The sequence below is a fragment of the Babylonia areolata genome, chromosome 6 (genome assembly GCF_041734735.1).
Source record: "Babylonia areolata isolate BAREFJ2019XMU chromosome 6, ASM4173473v1, whole genome shotgun sequence".
Taxonomy (NCBI): domain Eukaryota; kingdom Metazoa; phylum Mollusca; class Gastropoda; order Neogastropoda; family Buccinidae; genus Babylonia; species Babylonia areolata.
Genome location: NC_134881.1, coordinates 37,678,808 through 37,706,458, shown reverse-complemented (window position 1 = coordinate 37,706,458; position 27,651 = coordinate 37,678,808). Strand labels below are relative to the sequence as shown.

The 27,651-nt window shown below is 45.6% G+C and overlaps 1 protein-coding gene across 3 annotated transcripts in view; it reads right to left on the bottom strand.

The window, feature by feature from the left end:
* LOC143282987 (activating signal cointegrator 1 complex subunit 3-like) overlaps nt 1-27,651 on the bottom strand; it is a 259,018-nt gene that overhangs the window by 209,116 nt on the left and 22,251 nt on the right. For all 3 annotated transcript variants that reach the window (XM_076588946.1, XM_076588945.1, XM_076588944.1), the window contains exons 15-32: nt 25,785-25,876; nt 25,259-25,393; nt 24,031-24,222; nt 22,913-23,137; nt 21,094-21,213; nt 19,961-20,125; nt 19,527-19,613; nt 17,718-17,894; nt 15,530-15,755; nt 14,509-14,663; nt 13,043-13,138; nt 12,044-12,212; nt 10,304-10,524; nt 9,612-9,697; nt 8,993-9,159; nt 5,512-5,657; nt 4,726-4,846; nt 15-157 (exon numbers count right to left, since the gene is read on the bottom strand). In XM_076588946.1, coding sequence (XP_076445061.1) covers nt 15-157; nt 4,726-4,846; nt 5,512-5,657; nt 8,993-9,159; nt 9,612-9,697; nt 10,304-10,524; nt 12,044-12,212; nt 13,043-13,138; nt 14,509-14,663; nt 15,530-15,755; nt 17,718-17,894; nt 19,527-19,613; nt 19,961-20,125; nt 21,094-21,213; nt 22,913-23,137; nt 24,031-24,222; nt 25,259-25,393; nt 25,785-25,876 — 2,723 coding nt within the window. The remainder of the gene's footprint in view (nt 1-14; nt 158-4,725; nt 4,847-5,511; nt 5,658-8,992; nt 9,160-9,611; nt 9,698-10,303; nt 10,525-12,043; nt 12,213-13,042; nt 13,139-14,508; nt 14,664-15,529; nt 15,756-17,717; nt 17,895-19,526; nt 19,614-19,960; nt 20,126-21,093; nt 21,214-22,912; nt 23,138-24,030; nt 24,223-25,258; nt 25,394-25,784; nt 25,877-27,651) is intronic.

Genomic DNA, 27,651 nt, shown 5'->3' with positions numbered 1-27,651 from the left:
ACGGACAGACTGACCTCAGCCTCAGGCATGTGAAGCCACTGCTTGGGATTCTCTTCCGCTGCCAGGTATGCAATCAGATCCAGAGCCGTCAGTCGCGTCTGGCGCCGAGATGACACGAAGATCAGCACAGGCTTGTCAGGTGAGTGAGACTTGATATCTGTGAAACAGATCACTCCACTCTACAGACAACACTCACTTTCTAATGTTCTTAAAAGACTAAACGAGGAGACAGGATGTGGCATGTGTAGAACTGTATAATTTCAAATTGAACTTGAAGTATGTATCTTATATAGATTCAAGTATACTCTGAGTTGTGCTGTATCAGCATTCATATCTGATAATAATAAGTATGATAATGAATACGGACACTCATAACTCCCAGATACTTCTTCTTTGTTTGTGGGCTGCAACTCCCACATTCACTCGTATGTACACGAGTGGGCTTTTACATGTATGACCGTTTTTACCCCACCATGCAGGAACTCCCAGATACAAGTTTTCAGTACAGTTCTGGACTTCATGGAGTTTTCGAAGGACACTGTCAGGGATGCCAGCCAGAGGAGTACTGGTGTTTCAAGACCAGATATAGCAAGAGAAGTTGCACTGGTTTTGACAACTTGGTCAATGAGGTTGTGACAAATTGTACTAATTCAATTCAATGTAGACAACCTAACAGATTTTATCAACAGGATCTCAGATACATAGTTTATTGTTTAAACATGACTCTCATGTTACATACAATTACTGTAGTGTCAATCCTTTGTGTCATTCATTATTAATTTCTTTTGAAACATCCAGGATTTAATGTCAGAGATGCAAGATCCTGTCAATGTGAAGTGGCTGGATATCAGTGGAGAGAGATGAACTGGACAGCTCTGAAAATTCAGCCAATTCAGTGTAAAAGACACACTTTTTCAATGATGTAAAAAGAGGTGTGCAGTATGAAAAGCAAGGGATTTAAAACGGAACCATGGGGAATCCCAAACTGAAGAGATGAAGGCTCAGAATAGAAGCCAGAGATACATACATTCTGTGTTCTGTCAGAGAGATGTGACTGTAAAAATGAAATGGCAAGATCATAAATGTCAAACACATTTCTGAGGCGGTGCAGAAGAATGTCAAAATCAATGGTATCAAATGCAGCACTAAGGTCTAGCAGGGTAAAGATAGAGACTTTGGTGTCATCAGAAGCACACGGCAGATATACAGGTGGGAAGGAGTTTGTGTTTTGTTACATGATCAGACAGCTGTAGTTTTACTTTGGGACATTCAAAATATTGTATGTAGATTAAACTTCTTTTTTTTTCCAATGTTCAGGACAGACCGGCAGTCAAACAGGCTGAAACAGGTGTTCCGTGTATGTGTGTACAACTCCTGAGTGTGTGCATGTTTACAAGCACACACACACACACACACACACACACACATATATAATTTTACATACATACACAAAGCAAATAACTGCAAAAGGCTTTCACAGTATTTCACACCCTATGGCTGTACGTGTGGATCAATATTCCCCATTCGACAAAGATATTAGAAAAAGCAACCATGTGTTCAGTCGCTTGGCCAGTCAGTAACTTGTGCATAATGCCACATTAGACATAACAGCTTTCAAAGCAGGGAGCACAAAGTTACAGGATAATTAACATACACTATCCAACATTCGCTGTTTGTTTTCATGTCCTGTTTAATATCAGCTTTGTGTATGATATTTTTGTAAGCATATTTCCGAATCATACATTAGAGAAAAAATGTAAAAGGCAACAAATATAAATAAGTAAAATTACAGAATTAAAAATAAACTGACTGATAAAAAAATACCCAATCAAAGACGGAGAGCCTCACAAAGCTTTCCAGTTCCAGTCCATGTGATGTAAACTGTACTGAATCAAAGTCAAACAGAAAGGTTTTCAAACCATACACAATCTTGGACATCAGTTGGAATGATGTGTTACTTGTAAGATCATGACGCTGATCTTTTAGTTTCTTCTTCTTCTGCTTCTTCTTTTGCGTACACGGGAACATCACCTTACTTAATCCTCCTCATGCCCTGTAGCAAATAAGACTGCTACTGCTGTCAGTCTCCTTCAGTTCTCTTTGGCAGAATGGTTAAGACGTTCATCTGCCAATACAGTGTTTGTGAGAGTCTGGGTTCAAATCCCGGTCTTGCCCTTTCTCCCAAGTTTGACCGGAAAATCAAACTGAGCGTCTAATCATTCGTATGAGATGATAAACCAAGGCCCCTTGTGCAGCATGCACTTGGTGCATTTCAAAAGAAGCCATGGCGACAAAAGTGTTGATCTTTGGCAAAATTCTGTAAAAGACATCCACTCTGATAGGTGCACAAAAATATATGCATGAACTCAAGGCCCAATTAGCACATTGGGTAATGCTGCTCTCAGGCACCCGCCAGGCAGATGTGGTGGAGTGTATATGGATTTGTCTGAAAGCAGTGACACCTCCTTGAGAAACTGAAACTGAAACTGAAATCCTTCAATTTATGGTGGTGTTTATATGCCTTGGAAAGCTGGGGGGGGGGTTTCATGGTGGTGTTTACTTACTTTGGAAAGCGGGGGGTGGGGGTGTGTGTGTCATGGTGGTGTTTACATACCTTGGAAAGTGTTTACATACCTTGGAAAGCTGGGGGGGGGGGTCATGGTGGTGTTTACATACCTTGGAAAGTGTTTACATACCTTGGAAAGCTGGGGGCGGGGTCATGGTGGTGTTTACATACCTTGGAAAGTGTTTACATACCTTGGAAAGCTGGGGGGGGGGGGGGTCATGGTGGTGTTTACATACCTTGGAAAGTGTTTACATACTTTGGAAAGCTGGGGGGGTCATGGTGGTGTTTACATACCTTGGAAAGTGTTTACATACCTTGGAAAGTGTTTACATACCTTGGAAAGCTGGGGGGGGGGGGTCATGGTGGTGTTTACATACCTTGGAAAGTGTTTACATACCTTGGAAAGCTGGGGGGGGGTCATGGTGGTGTTTACATACCTTGGAAAGTGTTTACATACCTTGGAAAGCTGGAGGGGGGGGTCATGGTGGTGTTTACATACCTTGGAAAGCTGGGGGGGTTTCATGGTGGTGTTTACATATCTTGGAAAGTGTTTACATACCTTGGAAAGTGTTTACATACCTTGGAAAGCTGGGGGGATTTCATGGTGGTGTTTACATACCTTGGAAAGCTGGGGGTGTAGGGGGCGTGGTGGGGGGCAGGGGTTCATGGTGGTGTTTACATACCTTGGAAAGCGGGGGGTGTAGGGGGCGTGGTGGGAGGTGGGGGTTCACGGTGGTGTTTACATACCTTGGAAAGCTGGGGGTGTAGGGGGCGTGGTGGGAGGTGGGGGTTCACGGTGGTGTTTACATACCTTGGAAAGCTAGGGGGTCGGGGGGGAGTGTGTCATGGCAGTGTGTACATACTTTAGGTGGTGGGGGGGCCAGGGGTTGGGAGGGAGGGAGTGTGTCATGGCGGTGTGTACATACCTTGGAGGGGGGGGGGGGGGCAGGCGTTGGGGGGGTGAGGGAGTGTTTCATGGCGGTGTGTACATACCTTGGAAGGGGGGGGGGGGGGGGGCAGGGGTTGGGGGGGTGAGGGAGTGTTTCATGGCGGTGTGTACATACCTTGGAGGGGGGGGGCAGGGGTTGGGGGGGTGAGGGAGTGTTTCATGGCGGTGTGTACATACCTTGGAGGGGGGTGGGGGGGGGCAGGGGTTGGGGGGGGGAGGGAGTGTTTCATGGCGGTGTGTACATACCTTGGAGGGGGGGGGGGGGCAGGGGTTGGGGGGGAGGGAGTGTTTCATAGCGGTGTGTACATACCTTGGAGGGAGGGGGTGGGGGCAGGGGTTGGGGGGTGAGGGAGTGCGTCATGGCGGTGTGTACATACCTTGGAGGGGGGGGGGGGGCAGGGGTTGGGGGGTGAGGGAGTGTTTCATGGCGGTGTGTACATACCTTGGAGGGGGGGGGGGGACAGGGGTTGGGGGGTGAGGGAGTGTTATGGCAGTGTGTACATACCTTGGAGGGGGGGGGGGGGACAGGGGTTGGGGGGTGAGGGAGTGTGTCATGGCGGTGTGTACATACCTTGGGGGGGGGGGGGAACAGGGCTTGGGGGGGTGAGGGAGTGTGTCATTGCAGTGTGTACATACCTTGGGGGGGGGGGACAGGGGTTGGGGGGGGGGAGGGAGTGTGTCATTGCAGTGTGTACAAACCTTGGGGGGGGGGGGCAGGGCTTGGGGGGGGTGAGGGAGTGTGTCATTGCAGTGTGTACATACCTTGGGAGGGGGGGGGGAACAGGGCTTGGGGGGGTGAGGGAGTGTGTCATTGCAGTGTGTACAAACTTTGGGGGGGGGGGCAGGGCTTGGGGGGGGTGAGGGAGTGTGTCATTGCAGTGTGTACATACCTTGGGGGGGGGGGGACAGGGGTTGGGGGGGGGAGGGAGTGTGTCATTGCAGTGTGTACATACCTTGGGGGGGGGGGGGGAACAGGGCTTGGGGGGGTGAGGGAGTGTGTCATTGCAGTGTGTACATACCTTGGGGGGGGGGGACAGGGGTTGGGGGGGGGGAGGGAGTGTGTCATTGCAGTGTGTACATACCTTGGGGGGGGGGGGGAACAGGGCTGGTGGGGGTGAGGGAGTGTGTCATTGCAGTGTGTACAAACCTTGGGGGGGGGGGGACAGGGGTTGGGGGGGGGAGGGAGTGTTTCATGGCGGTGTGTACATACCTTGGAAAGCAGGCTTGTTCATGGTGGCCATACGGGGACAGTAGTGCTGGCCGGGGAATCCCTTGATGTGCACCTCCAGGGGAACAGGGCGCACTGAGGGGCGGAAGTTGAACAACCCCATCTGCACACACCCAGTGTGCACTGCACGTCAGTCACCTCAATCCTCACACACACACACACACACACACACACACACACACACACACACACACACACACACACACACACACACACACACACACACACACACACACACACACACACACACACACACACACACACACACACACACACATATGCACACACACTTCAACAAGCAACACCAGGAGACAAACATATTCTTTCATCCAAACTCAAACACAGACACACAGACGCCGGACAGCAGCACAGGACCCAGTCAGGTGAGGTCCAGTCAAGAAGACTGTTACTGTGAAAGACACATGACAGAAAACTATCGATACCGCTCCGTTCAATCAAGTTTCTAGAATCTCTGTTTTCACAAGAGGTTCACATGCTAAATTTCATACCACATGACACATACACAAACAAAAGCCTTAATTCACACACAAAAAACCAAACCCACCCATACCCTCAAAGGCAAGGACACATGCCAACGTAAGCTTGCACTTGCACTGTCTCTTTCTTCAACCTATACATATTCATACCTGGGACTGACACCTATTCACAACTATTCCCAACGGGGAAAGAAATTCCGCGGCATAAAGAACCATCCCCGTGACCCAAGCCTGGTGGCACTTCCCTAGTGACCCCCCCGACCCCACTGACCTCGCGGATGCCAAGCCAGTCGGCCAGGTCGCGAGCGTTGGCCAGAGCGGTGGACAGCCCCACCACCCGCACCTTCTTGGACGTGTGGGACGAGATGAAGTTGGTGCGGGACACAATCACCTCCAGCACCGGGCCGCGCTCGTCACCTGGACCACAGGAAATTAACATAATCATTGTACTGTATTGTATTGTACTGTATTGTATTACTCTTTTCATCCCAATACATTTCTCTATGTGAAATACAAGCTGCTCTTCCTAGGGAGAGTGCATCACTACAATGAGAGCACCACTTTTTTTTTTTTTCCTGCCTGCAATTTTATTTGTTTTCCTTATCAAAGTGGATTTTTCTACAGAATTTTGCTAGGGACAACCCTTTTGTTGCCATAGATTCTTTTACATGCGCTAAGTGCATGCTGCACACTGGACCTCGGTTCATCATCTCATCTGAATGACTAGCATCCACAGCACCACTCAAGGTCTACCAGAGGGAGAGAAAATACTGGCGACTATGGAATTTGAACCAGTACACTCAAAATCTCTCACTTGCAAAGCGGACGCATAACCTCTTTAGCCAACACTCCACATTATACAATAATGTAACTATCTATCTATCCTTCTATCTATCTATCTATCTATCTATACACACATATAAATACATATATATATCTATACACACACACTCACATATGTATATATATTATAGATATATATATATATATATGTGTGTGTGTGTGTGTGTGTGTCGCAGCATGTGAAAACACGACTAAAGTCACAGTTTATCATTTTTTACACTTGTATACCTTCTACAAGTTTAAAAATCACAGATTAAAATGAAAAAAAACAAAAACAGAATGGATCTATCTGTCATAGTTTGTTGTTGTTTTTTTCTGTTATTTTTTCTAAGTTCGTGTGCCCAAGGAGTAGAAATGGAGAAATCGGCTCATGAAAAAACCACATTTTTGTGTGCCTATGACTTAAAAAACAAGAATAATCCTGAATACCTATATGGTGTCAAAAGATTCAAAACTGAATAACCTTTAAATTTCCGTATAAAAGAGGCACAGGAAAATTTGTATTTTCTCTCTGCATTACTCAAACAAAGTATGGCAAGTGGAGGAGTGACGTCATGCAATACAGATTATTCAGCCACATGGAAAAACCCACACATTTGTCTGCCTGTAACTTTAAAACAAGAATTTTCCTGAACATATGTGTGATGTCAGACAATTCAGGATTAAGTAAATCCATTCCCCCCCCACCCCCCCCCTCCACCCCCTCAAACTCTAATCACCCCTCATTTTCCATTGCCCTTTGATGTCTTTACAGTCAAAATTAGTTACTAGAGCACTGTCTGGAAGAAGTGGAACTTGGCTGATGGGTAAAAGCAGATTTACATGTTAATAAACTTCTGAGGACTGTGAGTTAAACTTTTTTTTTTGGTGCTTTTTAGTATCACAGCAAATATGATTTGAAACGAGGAGAACGGTCTTACTGTAATTTCCCACATTATAAAATACCTGTTTCGGTAGTCACAATAGCATGATTATACGCAGTTATCACGACCTAATAAAATGTATGCTGTTGTTCAGGCATTAGAAATACCTTCCATGCCTAATTATGGACTTGCTGGTCAAGGCATCTTGCTGTGACCTTATTACAGATTTAATCAATCTCTGACGTGCGGCTGATAGACTTTAAACAACACAAATCAGTTAGATTCCAGGTAATCAGGGTGTTTATGAATGTAGCCAATACAGATCTAGTGCAGCACAGTATTTGTGTGAACGGTGACAAGCAGTGCGATAAACACATTGTTTAGAACAGTAGTCACCGTAATGTAGTCAGTGCGTGTAGTGACCTAATTTCAAGACTAAATTTAGCCATTTGAAGAAAGTGCTGGTAGGTTGATGTGTCTCAATATGTTCACACAGCAACACAGTACATGAGTGCACCACATATTTTCAGTCAGTTGTCTCTGGCTACAAATTTTATATTTCAAAACATTTTAAGTTACGGGTTTGCCGGTCAAGGACATCTGGTCATACTGTGACCCAATCACATGTAAAGTGCTTAATCTCTTTAGCAAAGCGTCTAAAACGAATAATACACATAACACAACAATACACTGACTGTTTGAAAATCAAAAGTGATGCTCAAAGGAAAGACAACATTTAGATCTCCTGTCACATTAGCACGGCCGGTGCGTGAAGGGTGGCCTAATTTCATAGCTATTTGTAGCCAGATGAGGAAAGTTTCAAGATGTCTGTTGCCTTAATATGTTCAGATAGACTCACAGTTCATGTGTGCAACAGGTCATGCTTTCACTTGACAACCTAACTCTTGGGATTCCTTGAGAATGCTGTGAGCAGCTTAGCAGATGATGTTTTCGAAGACGCCATATTTGTTCACTTCATGTTGTGTTGATTTTATGAACTCACAGGTCCTTTTGATGAATTTTTGTGAGTCACACACACAACAGAATGAAACAACATCAGTAAGAATATTCCACACAAAACCTGAACTTTAAATAAAAATTAAATTTTTTCTAAATTTGAGTCGGAAACTTGGCAGAATTCAAAGAATCGATGGGACCCAGCTAAACTCGCAACTTATAGAGGGTAGCCAGTAAAACCATTGAGAACTGACTACATTCATACACTATCTTGATTCAGAAGGTCTAGGGGAGACGATTAATACCTGTTCACTACTCATTTCCATTTATAACTTCGCAGACCGGAATTTCCCCATTTTCGTTGCTTTCAGCATGCAACTGAAATAGGGCAAAAGAGTGCAGTATTTTTCTACATGGTTTTAACAGGCCTGCATCTGAAAACATTGAAAATACTACAGTTCCAGGGTGTTTTGTGCAAAGATACTTACCAACAGGAAAGATAAGACTTCGAAGATGTGATATTTATAAAAATCCCGATCTTGGTGATTTTGACCCTAAACACTTGTTTTTGTGTACAGCTAAAAATTGCTGGATGTGACTTTAGCCGGGTTTTTGTGTGCTGCGTCACATATATATAACTTTCTGTGCAAGGTAAAAGAAAAAAAAAGGAGCCAGCACTGACCATGGAGGTGGACAAAGAACAAAGAAGCCAGCAATAACCAAACAGATGGACAATGGACAAAGAAGCCAATAATAACCAAAGAGGTGGACAAAGAACAAAGAAGCCAGCAATAACCAACAGCAATAACCAAAGAGGTAGACAAAGAACAAAGAAGCCAGCAATAACCAACAGCAATAACCAAAGAGGTGGACAAAGAACAAAGAAGCCAGCAATAACCAACAGCAATAACCAAAGAGGTGGACAAAGAACAAAGGAGCCAGCAATAACCAACAGCAATAACCAAAGAGGTGGACAAAGAACAAAGGAGCCAGCAATAACCAAAGAGGTGGACAAAGAACAAAGAAGCCAGCAATAACCAACAGCAATAACCAAAGAGATGGACAAAGAACAAAGGAGCCAGCACTGACCCAGCAGGTGGATCTCGTCGATGACCAGCAGGGCCACAGCCTTGACGTAGCTGCGGGTCTGCCAGGACCGACTGACCCCATCCCACTTCTCTGGCGTCGTGACGATCAGGTCGGCGTTGGCAACCGCCCGCATGTCAGGGGTCACGTCGCCCGTCAGCTCCACCACTCTGTGAGGAGGGTGGAGAGGGGGTGGGGTGGGGGGGGGGGTTGTTGAAAATGATGATATCAGCAAAAGTGAGTATATGTCAGTACAAGTTGTGTGTATGTGCCTGATGATGATGATGTGTGTGTGTTTGTGTGTGTGTCTGCGTGTGTGTGTGTGTGTGTGTGTGTGTATTTTGAGAGAGGGAGAGAGAGAGGAGAGAGAGCGAGTGGAGTGTGTTTGTTGCGAACAGACAATAAAACCAGGAGGAGGAGGAGAAGAAGGAGGAGGAGAAGGAAAAGAAAGAGGGGAAGGAGGAGGAGATTGAGGAGAAGAAGAAGGAGAAGAAGAAGGCAAAGGAGAAGGAGGAGAAATAGAAGGAGATGAAGGAGAAGAAGGAGGAGGAGGAGAAGGAGAAAAAGAAGAAGACGAGGACAAAGAAGAAGAAAGGTAAAGCGGTCAGACAGGAACACTCACTTCTTGCCCAGCTTCTGTTCAATGCGCACCTTCCAGTCCTCCATCCTCTCCCTGACCAGCGCCTTCAGGGGAGCGATGTACACCGCCTGGAGAGTCACCACACCATCACCACACCGTCACCACACCACACCGTCACCACCACACGGTCACCACCACACGGTCACCACACCACACCATCACCACACCACACCGTCACCACACCATCATCACCACACGGTCACCACACCACCACCACACTGTCACCAAACCTTCACCACACCATTATCACATCATCACCACAGTCACACCATCACCACACCGTCACACCTTCACCACACCTTCACCACACCGTCACCACACCATCACACCTTCACCACACCATTATCACACCATCACACCTTCACCACACCATCACCACACCTTCACCACACCATTACCACACCATCACACAGTCACCACACCTTCACCACATCATCACCAGTCACACCATCATTACACCATCAATGACAGAAAGAGTGTGTGTGTGTGTGTGTGTGACACAGAGAGTGTGTGTGACAGAGAGTGGATCATGGTTTTACACACAAGATTGGGCAGCAGCAAAATACAAAAGCAAACCAAAAAAAAAAAAAAAAAAAAGAAACAATAACAAATCTTAAACAAATAAAAGACAACAACAACACACACAAAAAAAAGCTCCAAACATCAAAATCCACCTTAAACTTGGGGTACTCTCGGAACACCCTGAAGATGGCGAGTTCAGCGGCGACCGTCTTGCCGGAGCCAGTGGGGGCGCCCAGCAGCACATTGCAGTCGCTGTGGTAGAGGGTGTGGAAGATCTGGGTCTGCACAGGGTTGAAGTGCGTGAAGCTGTACAGAGATTCCAGGCGGAAGTCATTCAGCGCTGTCTTGGGCAGGGGCTGCAGGTTCAGCAGTTCTGGAAACACAGGGAGGGCAGGTCACTGCAGGGCGTCGGAATTGCATGGAAAATGCACAGGACCTCTGTCGCTTCTTTCTCCTTACTGTCAACCCTAAATAACCATGTCTTCGTTACTTACATCAACGCACGCGAGAGAGAGTTAAAAGTGATGGACTGTCCATCTGAGGGTTATGGGTTCAAATCCTGGTCACTGCACCTGGTGGGTCTCAAGGGTGAGGATTTTTCCCATCTTTCAGGTAAGCAGATGTGCAGACCTGGTTCATCTTATGTCTGCATTTTTTATGTACCCACAGACCCCAGTCCTACCTGTGTATGTACTCATAGACCACAGTCCTACCTGTGTATGTACTCATAGACCACAGTCCTACCTGTGTATGTACTCTTTGACCCAGTCCAACCTGTGTGTGTACCCACAGACCCCAGTCCTACCTGTGTGTGTACCCACAGACCACTGTCCTACCTGTGTGTGTACCCACAAACCACTGTCCTACCTGTGTGTGTACCCACAAACCATTGTCCTACCTGTGTGTGTACCCACAAACTTCTGTCCTACCTGTGTGTGTACCCACAAACCTCTGTCCTACCTGTGTGTGTGTACCCACAAACCTCTGTCCTACCTGTGTGTGTGTGCCCACAAACCTCTGTCCTACCTGTGTGTGTGTACCCACAAACCTCTGTCCTACCTGTGTGTGTACCCACAAACCTCTGTCCTACCTGTGTGTGTGTACCCACAAACCATTGTCCTACTTGTGTGTACCCACAAACCACTGTCCTACCTGTGTGTGTACCCACAAACCATTGTCCTACCTGTGTGTGTGTACCCACAAACCATTGTCCTACCTGTGTGTGTGTACCCACAAACCACTGTCCTACCTGTGTGTGTGTATCCACAAACCTCTGTCCTACCTGTGTGTGTACCCACAAACCATTGTCCTACCTGTGTGTGTGTACCCACAAACCATTGTCCTACCTGTGTGTGTACCCACAGACCATTGTCCTACCTGTGTGTGTGTACCCACAAACCACTGTCCTACCTGTGTGTGTACCCACAAACCATTGTCCTACCTGTGTGTGTGTACCCACAAACCATTGTCCTACCTGTGTGTGTGTACCCACAAACCATTGTCCTACCTGTGTGTGTACCCACAAACCATTGTCCTACCTGTGTGTGTACCCCCAAACCATTGTCCTACCTGTGTGTGTGTACCCACAAACCACTGTCCTACCTGTGTGTGTACCCACAAACCATTGTCCTACCTGTGTGTGTGTACCCACAAACCATTGTCCTACCTGTGTGTGTATCCACAAACCACTGTCCTACCTGTGTGTGTTCCCACAGACCCCAGTCCTTCCCTGTGTGTGTGTACCCCCAAACCACTGACCTACCTGTGTGTGTACCCACAAACCACTGTCCTACCTGTGTGTGTGTATCCCCAAACCACTGTCCTACCTGTGTGTGTGTACCCCCAAACCACTGTCCTACCTGTGTGTGTGTATCCCCAAACCACTGTCCTACCTGTGTGTGGCGGGTGTCTCTCAGGCAGGATCAGGTGCTGGAAGGAGATGGGGCACACAGAGGAGGAGCCGATCCAGCGGTCAGACACGGCCCGCACATAGTACTGGGTGGGCAGAGGTTCAAAGATGGGGATGGTGAACACCACCGTTTGAGGCTCTCCAGACAGCGCCTGTGTGAATATAATATACAGCATTAGCGCCTGTATCTAACTCTATCTATCTACATCTATCTGTCCATCCATATCTCTCTCTCTCTCAATCTATTTCTATATCTCTATATATTCATCTATCTATATTTATCCATCTATATTAATATCTATATGTGTGTGCTTGTATGCATGTGTGTGTGTGTGTGTGTAAGTGCGTGTGTGTGTGTTTAAGTGTGTGTGTGTGTGTGTGTCTGCATCTGCATGTGTGCAAATGTCTGTGTGTGTGTGCGTTTGCAAGTGTGTGTACATTCTTGTTTGCACATGCTAGAGTGTGTACATGCATGGGTACTGTGTATACTTCTGTAAATACATATTCATGGCCGCTGTATGCACATGCACGGATGAAAAAGCAGGGTAAAGAAAACAGAGAGACAGACTGGCTAATGTCTGATCAGTCAGTGATCCTCCTCTCCCCTTCTGTTTTCTTTTCTTCATTTTCTTTTTTTTTTTCTTCTAATTTCTTCTTTTGTGTGTGTGTGTGTGTTTCTTTTTCATCGTGTGATACCTGTGGATACTATTAATTCAGTTTCATGCTGATATTATCAAAGCATTATCTTACTTACTTGTTTATACATTTGTTTTATCTTTATCAAGTTACTTGGTACTAATGATAATATGGTTCATCAGCCGTCATGCTAAAACTCAAGTGCAACGTGTGATCATAGTGTAAATTTAAGCTTGCTTTTTTGTCTTTGCTTGTATTGCAATCATGTGTACTGTTGAACAATGGAAGATAACTTAAACCAGGGAGACAGACACACAGACAGAGACAGGCTGTGGGTGGCAGTGACCTGTTTCTTGTGCAGCAGGTAGTACTCAGAGTGGTAGATGTGATTGTTCTCTGGGTCCTCCACCCAGACCCAGAAGGCCTCCGTGCTCCCATGGACCTGCACACACCGTCAGTACACACCAGGTTTGACACACACCATCAGTACACATCACACATCAGGTATGACACACACCATCAGTACACATCACACATCAGGTATGACACACACCAGGTATGACACACACCGTCAGTACACATCACACATCAGGTATGACACACACCAGGTATGACACACACCGTCAGTACATGTCACACATCAGGTTTGACACACACCATCAGTACACATCACACATCAGGTATGACACACACCAGGTATGACACACATCAGGTATGACACACACCAGGTATGACACACATCAGGTATGACACACACCATCAGTACATGTCACACACCAGGCATGACACACACCATCAGTACATGTCACACATCAGGTATGACACACACCAGGTATGACACACATCAGGTATGACACACACCATCAGTACATGTCACACACCAGGCATGACACACACCATCAGTACACATCACACATCAGGTATGACACACACCAGGTATGACACACATCAGGTATGACACACACCATCAGTACATGTCACACACCAGGCATGACACACACCATCAGTACATGTCACACATCAGGTCTGACACACACCGTCAGTACACATCACACATCAGGAATGACACACACCGTCACTACACATCACACATCAGGTTTGACACACACTGTCACTACACACCACACATCAGGTATGACACACCATCAGTACACATCACACATCAGGTTTGACACACACTGTCAGTACACATCACATGTCAGGTATGACACACACCATCAGTACACATCACACATCAGGTTTGACACACACCATCAGTACACATCACACAACAGGTATGACACACAGAGTCAGTACACATCACACATCAGGTATGACACACACCATCAGTACACAACACACATCAGGTATGACACACAGAGTCAGTACACATCACACATCAGGTATGACAGGAACCAACACACAGTGAACAGCATTAGAAAGTAACCACACACGTCAAGTATGACATGCACTATCACCCACTTTCCCAACCCATGTCATCAGGAACAGAGGCAACATACAATACCACACAGCACAGCACAAAACAATACAACACAACACAACACAGTGAAACACAACACAACACAGCACAACAAAAAACAAAGCTTCACACACTGCTAAACCTTAACAACCCACCGACAACCTAACACCATACAGAGCTTTCTTTGTTCTCAAAAACAATGATTCCGCACTCCTCCCAACACCACCCACGACACACCTCCACCTCCACCAACCCCTCCTGACCCACACTCCCTCCATTCCTGCCCCACCATCCTCCAGCGCACACCCCCACCCACCCCCACCCCTAACACCTGTCAAAGCAGACACACACACCTTTTCGTCCCACTTGAAGTCCGGGGTGATGTCGAGTCGCACTCTGAGCACGGTGCGAGTGATGGGCTGGATGTTGGCCTGCAGCTCCAGCAGGGGCAGCTGGTGCACGCACCGCTTGATTGTGCCCGCCATGCGCTGGTGCGACACCATGTGACCTGAAAGTCCACAGTCTTTAACCTCCGCAGGTCAACACTCACACAGTCATGCAGTCTCTACCACCTAAACATTGCATACAACACACTACCATAATATTGCACGCCACACACTACCATCAAAATGTCACACAACACACTACCATCAAAACATTACAAACAACACACTACCACTAAACCATCACGCACAACACACTATCACCTAAACATTGCATACAACACACTACAACCAAAACATCACACACAACATACAACCAAAACATCACACATAAAACACCACCACCAAAACATCACATAAACACACTACAACCAAAACATCACACACAACACACAACAACCAAAACGCGCAATACACACCACCACAAAAACATCACATACAACCACAACAACCAAAACATCACACACAACGCACTATCACCAAAACACCACACACAACACACTACAACCAAAACATCACACACAACACACTATAACCAAAACATCACATACAACACACTACAACCAAAACATCACACACAACACACTACAACCAAAACATCACACACAAAACAACACCACAAAAACACCACACACAATACACACCACCACAAAAACACCACACACAATACACACCACCACAAAAACACCACACACAACACACTAGCACCAAAACACACAATACACACCACCACAAAAACACCACACACAATACACACCACCACAAAAACACCACACACAACACACTAGCACCAAAACACACAATACACACCACCACAAAAACACCACACACAATACACACCACCACAAAAACATCACACACAACACACCTCAACCAAAACGAACTGAGAAACTGAAACTGAAACTCCTGCACCCCTCCTACCCCCCCTCACCAATCTCCTTGGTATCCATCTCCCTCAGTCTGTCCACTGTCAGCCGGCGCCGCTCCAGTTTGTCCAGGATCTCCTGGGTCAGGATGGGAAACTGGCGCAGCGGGTGTTCGAACCCCCACAGCCGCTTGTCCACTGTCTTGCACTGCTCCAACAGGCGTCCAGCCATCACCGGCCACCCGCTCCGCAGCGCCATTTCAAACAGCGCCCGTATGATGCGTCCTGCGTTCTGCACAACGGGTAGACATGAGCGCTAAGTGGGTTTCTTTGTTTCTTTTGTTGTGGGGGGACTGTCTTTCTCAGATATTAGAGTCCACTTTGGTAAGATAAGACTTGACAGACAGACATACATACATACATACACAGACTCACACATGCACACTCATACAAACAATCCCACACTCTCACACATACAAACACTTACACGCATGTATACATGGCTTGATGTAGAAAATGAAAATCAAAAAGATTTTGAAAAAGGTGTTGTTTACAACACATAAGTAAAATTTTGACTTCAACTAATACATGTATGCACACATACATGGATACACGTGTGCACACACACACACACACACACACATACCATAACATCAAAATATGTCCATATATGTGACAGAAATACTGCCCCCACCACCTTATCTGAGCCACATACCCTATGTCAGAGATGAGAAAGGATACCAAAGGATGTATTAATACATGCCCTCAATAACAGGTAAAAACTGCCACCTGTGCATTAGCTGTGTCACAACTCCACAGGTAATGCAGAACTTCATATAACAGGTAAATACTGCCACCTTTTCCTTACCTGAGCCACAAAGGCCACAGATAATACAGAACTTCATATAACAGGTAAATACTGCCACCTGGGCCTTACCTGAGCCTTACCTGAGCAACACAGGCCACAGATAATGCAGAACTTCATATAACAGATAAATACTGCAACCTTTTCCTTACCTGAGCCACACAGGCCACAGGTAATGCAGAACTTCATATAACAGGTAAATACTGCAACGTTTTCCTTACCTGAGCCTTACCTGAGCCACACAGGCCACAGATAATGCAGAACTTCATATAACAGGTAAATACTGCCACCTTTTCCTTACCTGAGCCACACAGGCTACAGATAATGCAGAACTTCATATAACAGGTAAATACTGCCACCTGGCCTTACCTGAGCCTTACCTGAGCCACACAGGCCACAGATAATGCAGAACTTCATATAACAGGTAAATACTGCAACCTTTTCCTTACCTGAGCCTTACCTGAGCCACACAGGCCACAGATAATGCAGAACTTCATATAACAGGTAAATACTGCAACCTTTTCCTTACCTGAGCCTTACCTGAGCAACACAGGCCACAGATAATGCAGAACTTCATATAACAGCTAAATACTGCAACCTTTTCCTTACCTGAGCCACACAGGCCACAGATAATACAGAACTTCATATAACAGGTAAATACCGCCACCTTTTCCTTACCTAAGCCACACAGGCCACAGATAATACGGAACTTCATATAACGGGTAAATACTGCCATCTGGGCCTTACCTGAGCCACACAGGCCACAGATAATACAGAACTTCATATAACAGATAAATACTGCAACCTTTTCCTTACCTGAGCCTTACCTGAGCCACACAGGCCACAGGTAATGCAGAACTTCATATAACAGGTAAATACTGCAACCTTTTCCTTACCTGAGCCTTACCTGAGCCACATATGCCACAGATAATGCAGAACTTCATATAACAGGTAAATACTGCCACCTTTTCCTTACCTGAGCCACACAGGCCACAGACAATACGGAACTTCATATAACAGGTAAATACTGCAACCTTTTCCTTACCTGAGCCACACAGGCCACAGATAATGCAGAACTTCATATAACAGGTAAATACTGCAATCTTTTCCTTCCCTGAGCCACACAGGCCACAGATAATGCAGAACTTCAAAAACAGGTAAATACTGCCACCTTTTCCTTACCTGAGCCACACAGGCCACAGATAATACGGAACTTCATATAACAGGTAAATACTGCAACCTTTTCCTTACCTGTCCCACACAGGCCACAGATAATACGGAACTTCATATAACAGGTAAATACTGCAACCTTTTCCTTACCTGAGCCACACAGGCCACAGATAATACAGAACTTCATATAACAGGTAAATACTGCCACCTGGGCCTCACCTGAGCCACATAGGCCATGTCGGAGATGAGGGAGAAGGAATCAACAGGGTGGCGAGAGATGTAGGACTGCAGCAGGATGTTGACCTTGCCGTGCGTGTTCTCCTTGCCACCAGGCACAATCAGCTCACAGCCGTTGTGGGTCAGCGTGTCCAGCTCCTCCATCTCATCCTCACGCACCTGCCACCACAAGCACAGGTACGACTTTTACATGATGACTTTCACCTGGAGGCAATGTTTTTCATAGTAGTAGCAGCAGTAGTAGTAGAACTGTCAATGGACAGAGCCAGAGTGGAACTGAAAAAACCAACTATGGACTGACAACACTGTAGAATGGACAGAAAACCATTTGCTAGGACCTGGGCTTTGACACGCAACCAACAAACCTGGAGGAATCTGGTGAACAGTACTTCTGTGAGGCGCCCTAATGACTCTTCACAGACTTTTTTTTTTCTTTTTTCTTTTTTTTTGAGAAAACTCTTCAGACATAATGGAGGAGGAGAAGGAGAAGAAAAAGAAGTAGCAGTAGTTCGTAGTAGCAGTAGTAGTAGTAATAGTAGTGGCAGTAGTAGTAGTTGCAATAGTTGTAATAGAACAGGCTCAAGTCTAATCCACACAATTTAAATGTTTCATCTATCAAAGTGTTCCTGTTTACTGGGTTTGACCACTGCTTGCCCATATTCTATCAAAGTGTATGTTAATCATCAAAGTCAAAAAGTACTTTGCAAAAACTTTCTGTGTCCAGGATCAGGTGGTCTCCCTTACATTGACAAACAGTTTCTTTGAGGACACTGTAAGCAGGTCCTGACAAGGAAATTCACAGGCAATTTCTCTGAAGACGGTGCATGAAGGTCCTCACAGAAACATTTACAGGCAGTTTCTCTAAGGACAGTACAAGCAGGTCCTTATAAAGACATTAACAGGAAATTTCTTTAAGGACAGTACAAGCAGGTCCTTACAAGCACATTTACAGGCAGTTTCTTTAAGGACAGTACAAGCAGATCTTTACAAGGACATTGACAGGCAGTTTCTTTAAGAACAGTACAAGCAGGTCCTTACAAGGACATTTACAGGCAGTTTCTTTAAGGACAGTACAAGCAGGTCCTTACAAGGACATTTACAGGCAGTTTCTTTAAGGACAGTACAAGCAGGTCCTTGCAAGGACATTTACAAGCAGTTTCTTTAAGGACAGTACAAGCAGGTCCTTACAAGGACATTTACAAGCAGTTTCTTTAAGGAAAGTCAAGAAGATCTTAGAAGGACAATTACAGGCAATTTAGTGTAAGCGCCATGGCAGAATCAGTAAGGCGTTGGACTTCTGATCTAGTGGTCAGGGTACACGATTCCATGTTCCAGCTTGGTGTTTCGTCCTTGGGAAAGGCAGTTTACTCCAATTTTCTTCACTCCACCCAGGTGTGAATGGGTACCTGCCTTGGTGATATGGTGGAAGGAGAGGGCTGGGCCCTGCCTTCCTATGCTGACCCCTAGACACAGTGGATTTGAATTCACTGCCCTGATGGCTGTTAAAGGCTGTGGGACATTCCACCTTTTGTTTTAAACCTCAGTTCAAGCAAGTCATTGCAACACCACTTACAGGCAATTTCTTTAAGGACAGTACAACAAGCAACTTCTTACAGGACAGGTAAGTTCTCAGTTCACACACACACACAATGAACACACACACACACACACACACACACACACACAATGCACACACACACACACACACACACACACACAATGCACACACACACAAACACACACACACACACACACACATATACAGAGTAGACAACACATAAGCGTACTAACCTTGATCTGATCAAATTCCTGAGCACAAGACACCAGGGCGAAGATGTCTCCTTCTGACATGAGGGCACCAAACCTTTCGTTGATCACCTGCACAATAATTGCCAATCACAGCCTGTTTAATTTACCTGTATTGTGTCCCTGTGTTCATGACTAATTACACCCCACAATATCTCTAGTTCCCTGTATAATCCCTTTTGTCATAACTCTCTACACATGGCAATCCTCACATACACACACCCTCCACACCACAAAAATCTCCACCCCCCCATCACAAACACACACACACACACACACACACACCCACACACACACCAAACACTATCTCACCTCCACAGTGTCATACTTGATGTAGAAGTGACTGGCGATACAGCCAAGCTACACACACACACACACACACACACACACACACACACACACACAGAACACTATCTCACCTCCACAGTGTCATACTTGATGTAGAAGTGGCTGGCAATACGACCCAGGTCAGTGGAGTGCAGGAATCCTGTCCTCTCCTCAAAGCGAACCATGCGCACCTTGTCCAACTTGCGGGCCGCTTCAACGATCAGTGCGTAGCGGTGCTGCTCCAGCATGGGGTCATCCTGATCAACAGATGAAATGAAATACTGTTTAACTCATTCTACTCAAGCACAGTTAACTCATACCATGATTACTTTCCCCTGTGGACCAGGTACGAGTATTCTCACATCAACACACTATTCTTATTTCATTTATTTTCGCTTGGTACAGCTGGCATTCTCAACTGAACCATTTATGGATTCTGGAAGCATGAAAACAAAGCTTTGTATGACTGATTAAATCAACAATTCTCCATCGATTTTCGCCATTTAAGTCAACCATCCTGGGTTTTTTTCTGCAGTGGTCTCATGTAGTGCTGGGCCAGGGGAGTTGTAGCAGGTGTGTAACTGTGGGGTACAATGAGTTAAACCAACAACAGCAGAGATGTGGGGAAGGCGTACAAACACTGATCACTGTCAAACAACCCTTAGGTTTGTATCTGTGCATGTCACAGTTTTGAATGGACAAACACCGTCAGTATAAGGACACTATGGAGTTGCGCTCCAGGTGGTGATTATACAATGTCGGGCATGGCTGGACAGGACAAGGGACTGACAGCCCCTCCCACACTGCACACAGGTGATATCTGATGCTGGTCTGTCTGTCTGGCTTTGGGCCTTTCTCCTCCGTCTCTTGGCCTTGGAACGCTACACAAACATCTTTTCAAGCCTGGAGAGTTCTTTCTGATCCATCTGCTTCCAAGATGACTATTCAGAGGCTACACCTTCCCAAGTGTTGAGGTCAACCTTCAAGGCCAACTGATCTCTCTTGCAGATGTCTTAATAGTACAGTTGGGGTCTGCCTGTGGGACATGCTCCTTGTACCAGTTCTCCAGAATGAAAAAATCTTGGGGGTATATGGACAAACTATGAACAAAACAAGACAATTGCAGTTTGAAGTGACTGGACTTTGTCGCGATGCAACACACAGAAGAAAAGCAGCTTGAGATGCACGAGGACAAAATGCCAGACATTTTTGACAACACACCCACCTCCATGGAGGCATAGTTGATGCCGTAGACCAGAGGGTTGAGGCGCATGCGGACGTACAGGTAGGTGTAACTCAGCCATTTCACCGCCTCCTCCACATTGGTTACCGTCCCCAGGGCAATCTGAACACACCACACATTACTGTCCCCAGGGCAATCTGAATACATCACACATTACTGTCCCCAGGGCCATCTGAATACATCACACATTACTGTCCCCAGGGCAATCTGAATACATCACACATTACTGTCCCCAGGGCAATCTGAATACATCATACATTACTGTCCCCAGGGCAATCTGAATACATCACACATTACCGTCTGCTGTCCCCAGGGCAATCTGAATACATCACACACGTTACTGTCCCCAGGGCGATCTGAATACATCACACACGTTACTGTCCCCAGGGCAATCTGAACACATCACACACGTTACTGTCCCCAGGGCAATCTGAATACATCACACATTACCGTCTACTGTCCCCAGGGCAATCTGAATACATCACACATGTTACACACATTACTGTCCCCATGGCGATCTGAATACATCACACACGTTACACACGTTACTGTCCTCATGGGGATCTGAATACATCACACACGTTACACACGTTACTGTCCCCAGGGTGATCTGAATACATCACACACGTTACACACGTTACTGTCCCCAGGGCGATCTGAATACATCACACATGTTACTGTCCCCAGGGCGATCTGAATACATCACACACGTTACTGTCCCCAGGGTGATCTGAATACATCACAGTCATTACTGTCCACAGGGCGATCTGAACACACCACACATGTTACTGTCCCCAGGGCGATCTGAATACATCACACATTACTGTCCCCAGGGCGATCTGAACACACCACACATTACTGTCCCCAGGGCGATCTGAATACATCACACACATTACTGTCCCCAGGGCGATCTGAATATATCACACACGTTACTGTCCCCAGGGTGATCTGAATACATCACACTCGTTACTGTCCCCAGGGCGATCTGAATACATCACACACATTACTGTCCCTAGGGCGATCTGAATACATCACACTCGTTACTGTCCCCAGGGCGATCTGAATACACCACACACGTTACTGTCCCCAGGGCGATCTGAATACATCACACATGTTACTGTCCCCAGGGCGATCTGAATACATCACACACGTTACTGTCCCCAGGGCGATCTGAATACATCACACACGTTACTGTCCCCAGGGCGATCTGAATACATCACACACGTTACTGTCCCCAGGGCGATCTGAATACATCACACTCGTTACACTCCCCAGGGCGATCTGAATACATCACACTCGTTACTGTCCCCAGGGCGATCTGAATACATCACACACGTTACTGTCCCCAGGGCAATCTGAACACACCAGACACGTTACTTACTGTTTTTCCCAGGGCAATTTGAACATGTATTCTAAATATTTTCTTTCATCCCACTGAATCGAAGTAATGAATGCATGTGAATGACAAGTGTGAAAGTGCTTTGATTTGTCTCTACTCAATATAATTACTTTTATTACTTTAAATCATTAGTAATACACCACACATCAGTAATTTACTGGAAGGGGTCTTCTTTTATACAAACACTTAGAAAAGTATGTGTGCCCCTGTTCTCCTCCATCAACACACACACACACACACACACACACACACTCACACACACACCCCCCACACACACACAACCACCCCCACCCCCACCAACACCCACACCTGAGCACTGAGGCCGTCAGACTGCTGATGAACTGGCTCTCTATGAGGTTCTGTCTATCACTCACTAACACACACACACACACACACACACACCTCAGCATTGAGGTTGTCAGTCAGACTGTTGACGAACTGGCTCTCAATGGGGTTCTGTCGTGTCATGAGGGACAGGTAGTGGGACAGCTTGTCATGGGTGGTGATGATGGTGCCATGGCCGAACGTGTCAAACTGCGGCCGCCCCGCACGGCCGAAGATCTGCATCACGTCCAGGATCCCGAGATCCACGAAGGATCCACGCTTGGCGTCATAGATCTGAGTGCCCTGCAACCACACACAGCACGCGTCACCTGTCTGTCCGTCTGTCTGTCTGTCCGTCTGTGTGCCTGCCTGCCTGCCTGCTTCCCTGCCTGCCTGTCTGTGTCTGGCTGCCTATCTGTCAGCCTGCCTGCCTATCTGTCTGTCTGCAGTGGTACTGATCATCTCTTCACAGTCATCATCTTCTCAGCCATGACAGGTGCCACAGCCCTGTGGTTAAAGCACTGGACTCTCTGCATGAGGGTCCGAGGTTTGAATCCCTGTCACAGTGCCCGGTGGGGTTGAGGGTGGAGTTTTTTTCATACATCCCAGGCCAACAGTTGTGCAGACCTGCAAGTGCCTGAACCCCATCTGATTTGTGTGAATACACATGTAAAAGATCAAATACATACATTAAAAATAATCCATGTAAACATTTGCCAGATTCTGGAAACAAGAAAATACCCAGCATTCATCCCCACCCCCCACCAAAAAAATAAATAAATAAAAAAGAAGTAGGGCTGCCTGACAGACAAGGCATTAATGGTCACACATGTAAAATCTCACTTGTACACATGAATGGACATGAGAGTTAAAGCCCACAAACACAGAGGAAGAACTTGGAACTCAAAACTTTTCATCTAATGATAAATATTTTCTGCATGGCCTATTCTTCCAATCTGTCCTTGCTAATGTAAAACCATAACAAAGAGTACATACACACATACGAAGAAAAAGCACCTGGGCATTGACAATGCAGCCCAACAATGACGACAACAAAGCGGATGATCGATCGATCAATTCATTGACTGATTATAGTGGATTTTACTACAAAAAAAGTTGCCAGGGACAACTCTCTTGTTGCCATGGGGTTTTTTGACAGGCTCTAAGTGCCTGCTATACAACCATGCCAGACCCACCTTGATGATGACGGCGTGGGCGGGCAGGTTGACACCCCACGCCAGGGTTGCGGTGCAGCACAGCACCTTGACATGACCCTCGGCGAAGTATCGCTCCACCAGATTGCGGTCCTGTCGCAGCATGCCGGCGTGGTGCATGGCGAAGCCATCACTGAACAGCTCCTTCAGCTGCTTGTTGCGTGACCGCATGACCTGGGGGACAGTACACACACATGTACGTAAAGTGCGTGCATTGTTCGTGTACATGTCTGTCCTCTACTGTCTTTTTTTCTGGTTTTTTTTTTTCTTTTTCTTTTTTTTTTTTAAACACAAAGAAGTTTAATAAGGAAGAACTGAAAAATTTTAAAAAAAACAATACAAAAATAAAAAATATTTCAGGGAGTCAAACAGTCTGAATTTCATATAAAATGGTATCCATACCAGACGCTTGTTGAAGATCACTTGTGATTTTTTCCCTTGTACAAATTATCAAAAGGAATTGTACCTGTGTTCAATTCTACCCGATATGTGTTACTGTGTTCTGCTGCCAACATTGTTGCTTTTGTATGTGTACTGGAGAGATACATTGCTTTTGCTGAATGAATAATATTGTGATATCTATCTAATGTCTGTAGGTATATATGTATGGATATGGGTATGCATGATACATATATAAGTATATGTATATACATTTGTACATATAGGTTAATCTTTCTTTAATTTAACATCACCTCACTTCAAATATCATATGCGCCATGTGTGTGTGTGTGCGTGTGGGGGAGGGGAGATGTCCTCTACTGTCTCACTAGGTGGGAGCTGAGGATCATGTTCAGGTGAGAGATATTTCATGTATGTGTGTTGGGGGAGGGGTGTGGGGAAATGGGCATGCATAGGTAGGGGAGTGTGAGTCCGGGTGTGTGGGTGGAAATGTGTGGTTGAGGATGTATTGGGGTAACGGGGTGGTTGTGTGTGTGTGTGTGTGTGGGGGGGGGGGGTGCATGTCTGTTTGGAGGGGTGTGGGGGGTAAGTGAGGGGGGTGTATGTGTGTTATACATGTGTGTGGATGACCATGTGTGTCTCTATCACTGTGTGTGTATGTGTGTGTGTACTGGTGTACATGCCTGTAAGCATGTGTATGCCTGTATATGTGAGTTAAGCATATGACAAAAACAATAAGCCACAAATAACCAGCCAAGAGGACCAACACAACCATCACCCACATCAAGAACCGAGCAGAGCCAAAGCTTACGTTTTTCTCAGCCTCTCCGTAGCGCGGTCCCTGCTCCGGGGCAAAGAATCCCACATGCCCGTTGTTCTTAGCAAAGTCCCTGAACAGCATGGCTGTCCGCACCGTCTCGTTACGGGCATGGACAAACACCATCACCTGCACACACACACACACACACACACACACACACACACACACAAACACACAAAGCAGATGTACAGACCTTCACGGAACACATAACAGTTGTTCAGACTTCTTTTTCTTTTTTTAAATGACTGTTTCAGCAAAGCCATGGGATCTTATTACACAAACACTGCAGAACTAGAGTCAGAACTATACAGAACTCAAAGAGTCACACAGAACATTACAGAACACAGAGCATCCCGTATGTGTCACCTGTCTTTCATCACTCCCACGTGAATATTCCCCATTCCTACACAGCTGCAGTGTACACAGTGAAGCGACACAGGGCCAAACCAAGGTGCAGCTAACATGGGAACAGAAAAAACGATAGTATGGCTGAGTGTACCTGTGAAAACAGTCTTACCTGGTAGCCGGCCTTGACCTGTTTGAGCACCTTGTCGTAGCACACCTGGTTCATGTCCCTCAGCTGGTTGATCTTGCTGGTGGCTTTGATTCCTGCACACACACGGCAAATGTTGGTAATACTGACGTGCATTTATACTGCTCTTATCATGCAGCCTTTATCAATATATGTGTGGCATGAACAAAGCACACTAATGCAACAGAAAGCGTTAACATAAAACTCGCTAAAATTACTATTTTGAAAACAGTGCAACATCACTCACATCTCACACACTTCTCCCACTCACCACCAACACACATATCAACACATGCACTAAGGACAGTCTATAGGGGAGAAAGATCTATGGTTTAAAACATTGTTTCAACAAATATGCTGTAAGATGATATTTGAAAGATTTCATGGGGGAACAGTGACTGATATTTTGTGGTAGATCTCCTGAACCAAGGACCATAGTGTGCAAACATTCAGACACCATGGGACTGACATCTGCAATGCAACGTCTGTAAAAATGTGGTGGCCATTTCTGTGTGGATTTCTGATACCTGCACACACATGGCAAATAATATGGCCACTACTGTGAACTGCACTGCACGATATAAAAATTGATGTGTAAAACATATATTTTAAACCCTAAAATGACTATTGCATAAATGCATAACCCTTAACGGACATCCACTCAAACACTCATCTATGTACGTACACACAACACTCATCATACATATCAAACACCACAACACCTAAATGATGCACATCTCATATCACAATATTATACACCAATGTCACAATACTAAAAACCATATCACAATACTTAAAACTAATCTTAATACAATGCCCAAATAATGCACACCTGAAATAACAACATGTAACATCAATGTCCCCCTCCATTCCCCTCCACAGAATACTTCAACAACATACACACACAGAAACAAGCACACACTCACACCCATCACAATAGATGAAATTCAAAGAGGTGCTTCTTAAACATATTTCTGAAAGTTGACAAACAGAGTTTTTCTCTCAGGGACAGAGGTAGGGAGTTCCAGACAGTGGGGCCACAGACAGAGACAAGATTTTTTTTTTTACTAAAGGTCTCAAGGGAGAACAAGGAACTGTCGGCAGAAAAGTGTCAAGCGAGTATAGCGTCACAGAATGATGGTACAGATGAAGATCTGAAAGATACTGTGGCACATTGTTGTGACAGAGGTACCCAAAACAGAGACAAGCAATTGTGGATTGGATTCTTGTTTTCAAAGGAAACCAGTGAAGTGTTCTGAGCAGTGATGTTGCACTTTCATGCCCGGGTTCAGGGTGCCTGAGCTACATGATTGTGAACACACTGAATATGTTTGTTATCTTACCAATGAAGGTCTGTCCATGTCCTGTATCTTACCAATGAAGGTCTGTCCATGTCATGTATCTTACCAATGAAGGTCTGTCCATATCATGCATCTTACCAATGAAGGTCTGTCCATGTCATGTACCTTACCAATGAAGGTCTGTCCATATCATGTGTATTACTGATGAATGTCTGTCCATATCATGCATCTTACCAATGAAGGTCTGTACATATCATGTATCTTACCAATGAAGGTCTGTCCATATCATGTATCTTACCAATGAAGGTCTGTCCATATCATGTATCTTACCAATGAAGGTCTGTCCATATCATGTATCTTACCAATGAAGGTCTGTCCATGTATCTTACCAATGAAGGTCTGTCCATACCACGTATCTTACCAATGAAGGTCTGTCCATATCATGTATCTTACCAATGAAGGTCTGTCCACACCATGTATCTTACCAATGAAGGTCTGTCCATATCATGTATCTTACCAATGAAGGTCTGTCCATATCATGTATCTTACCA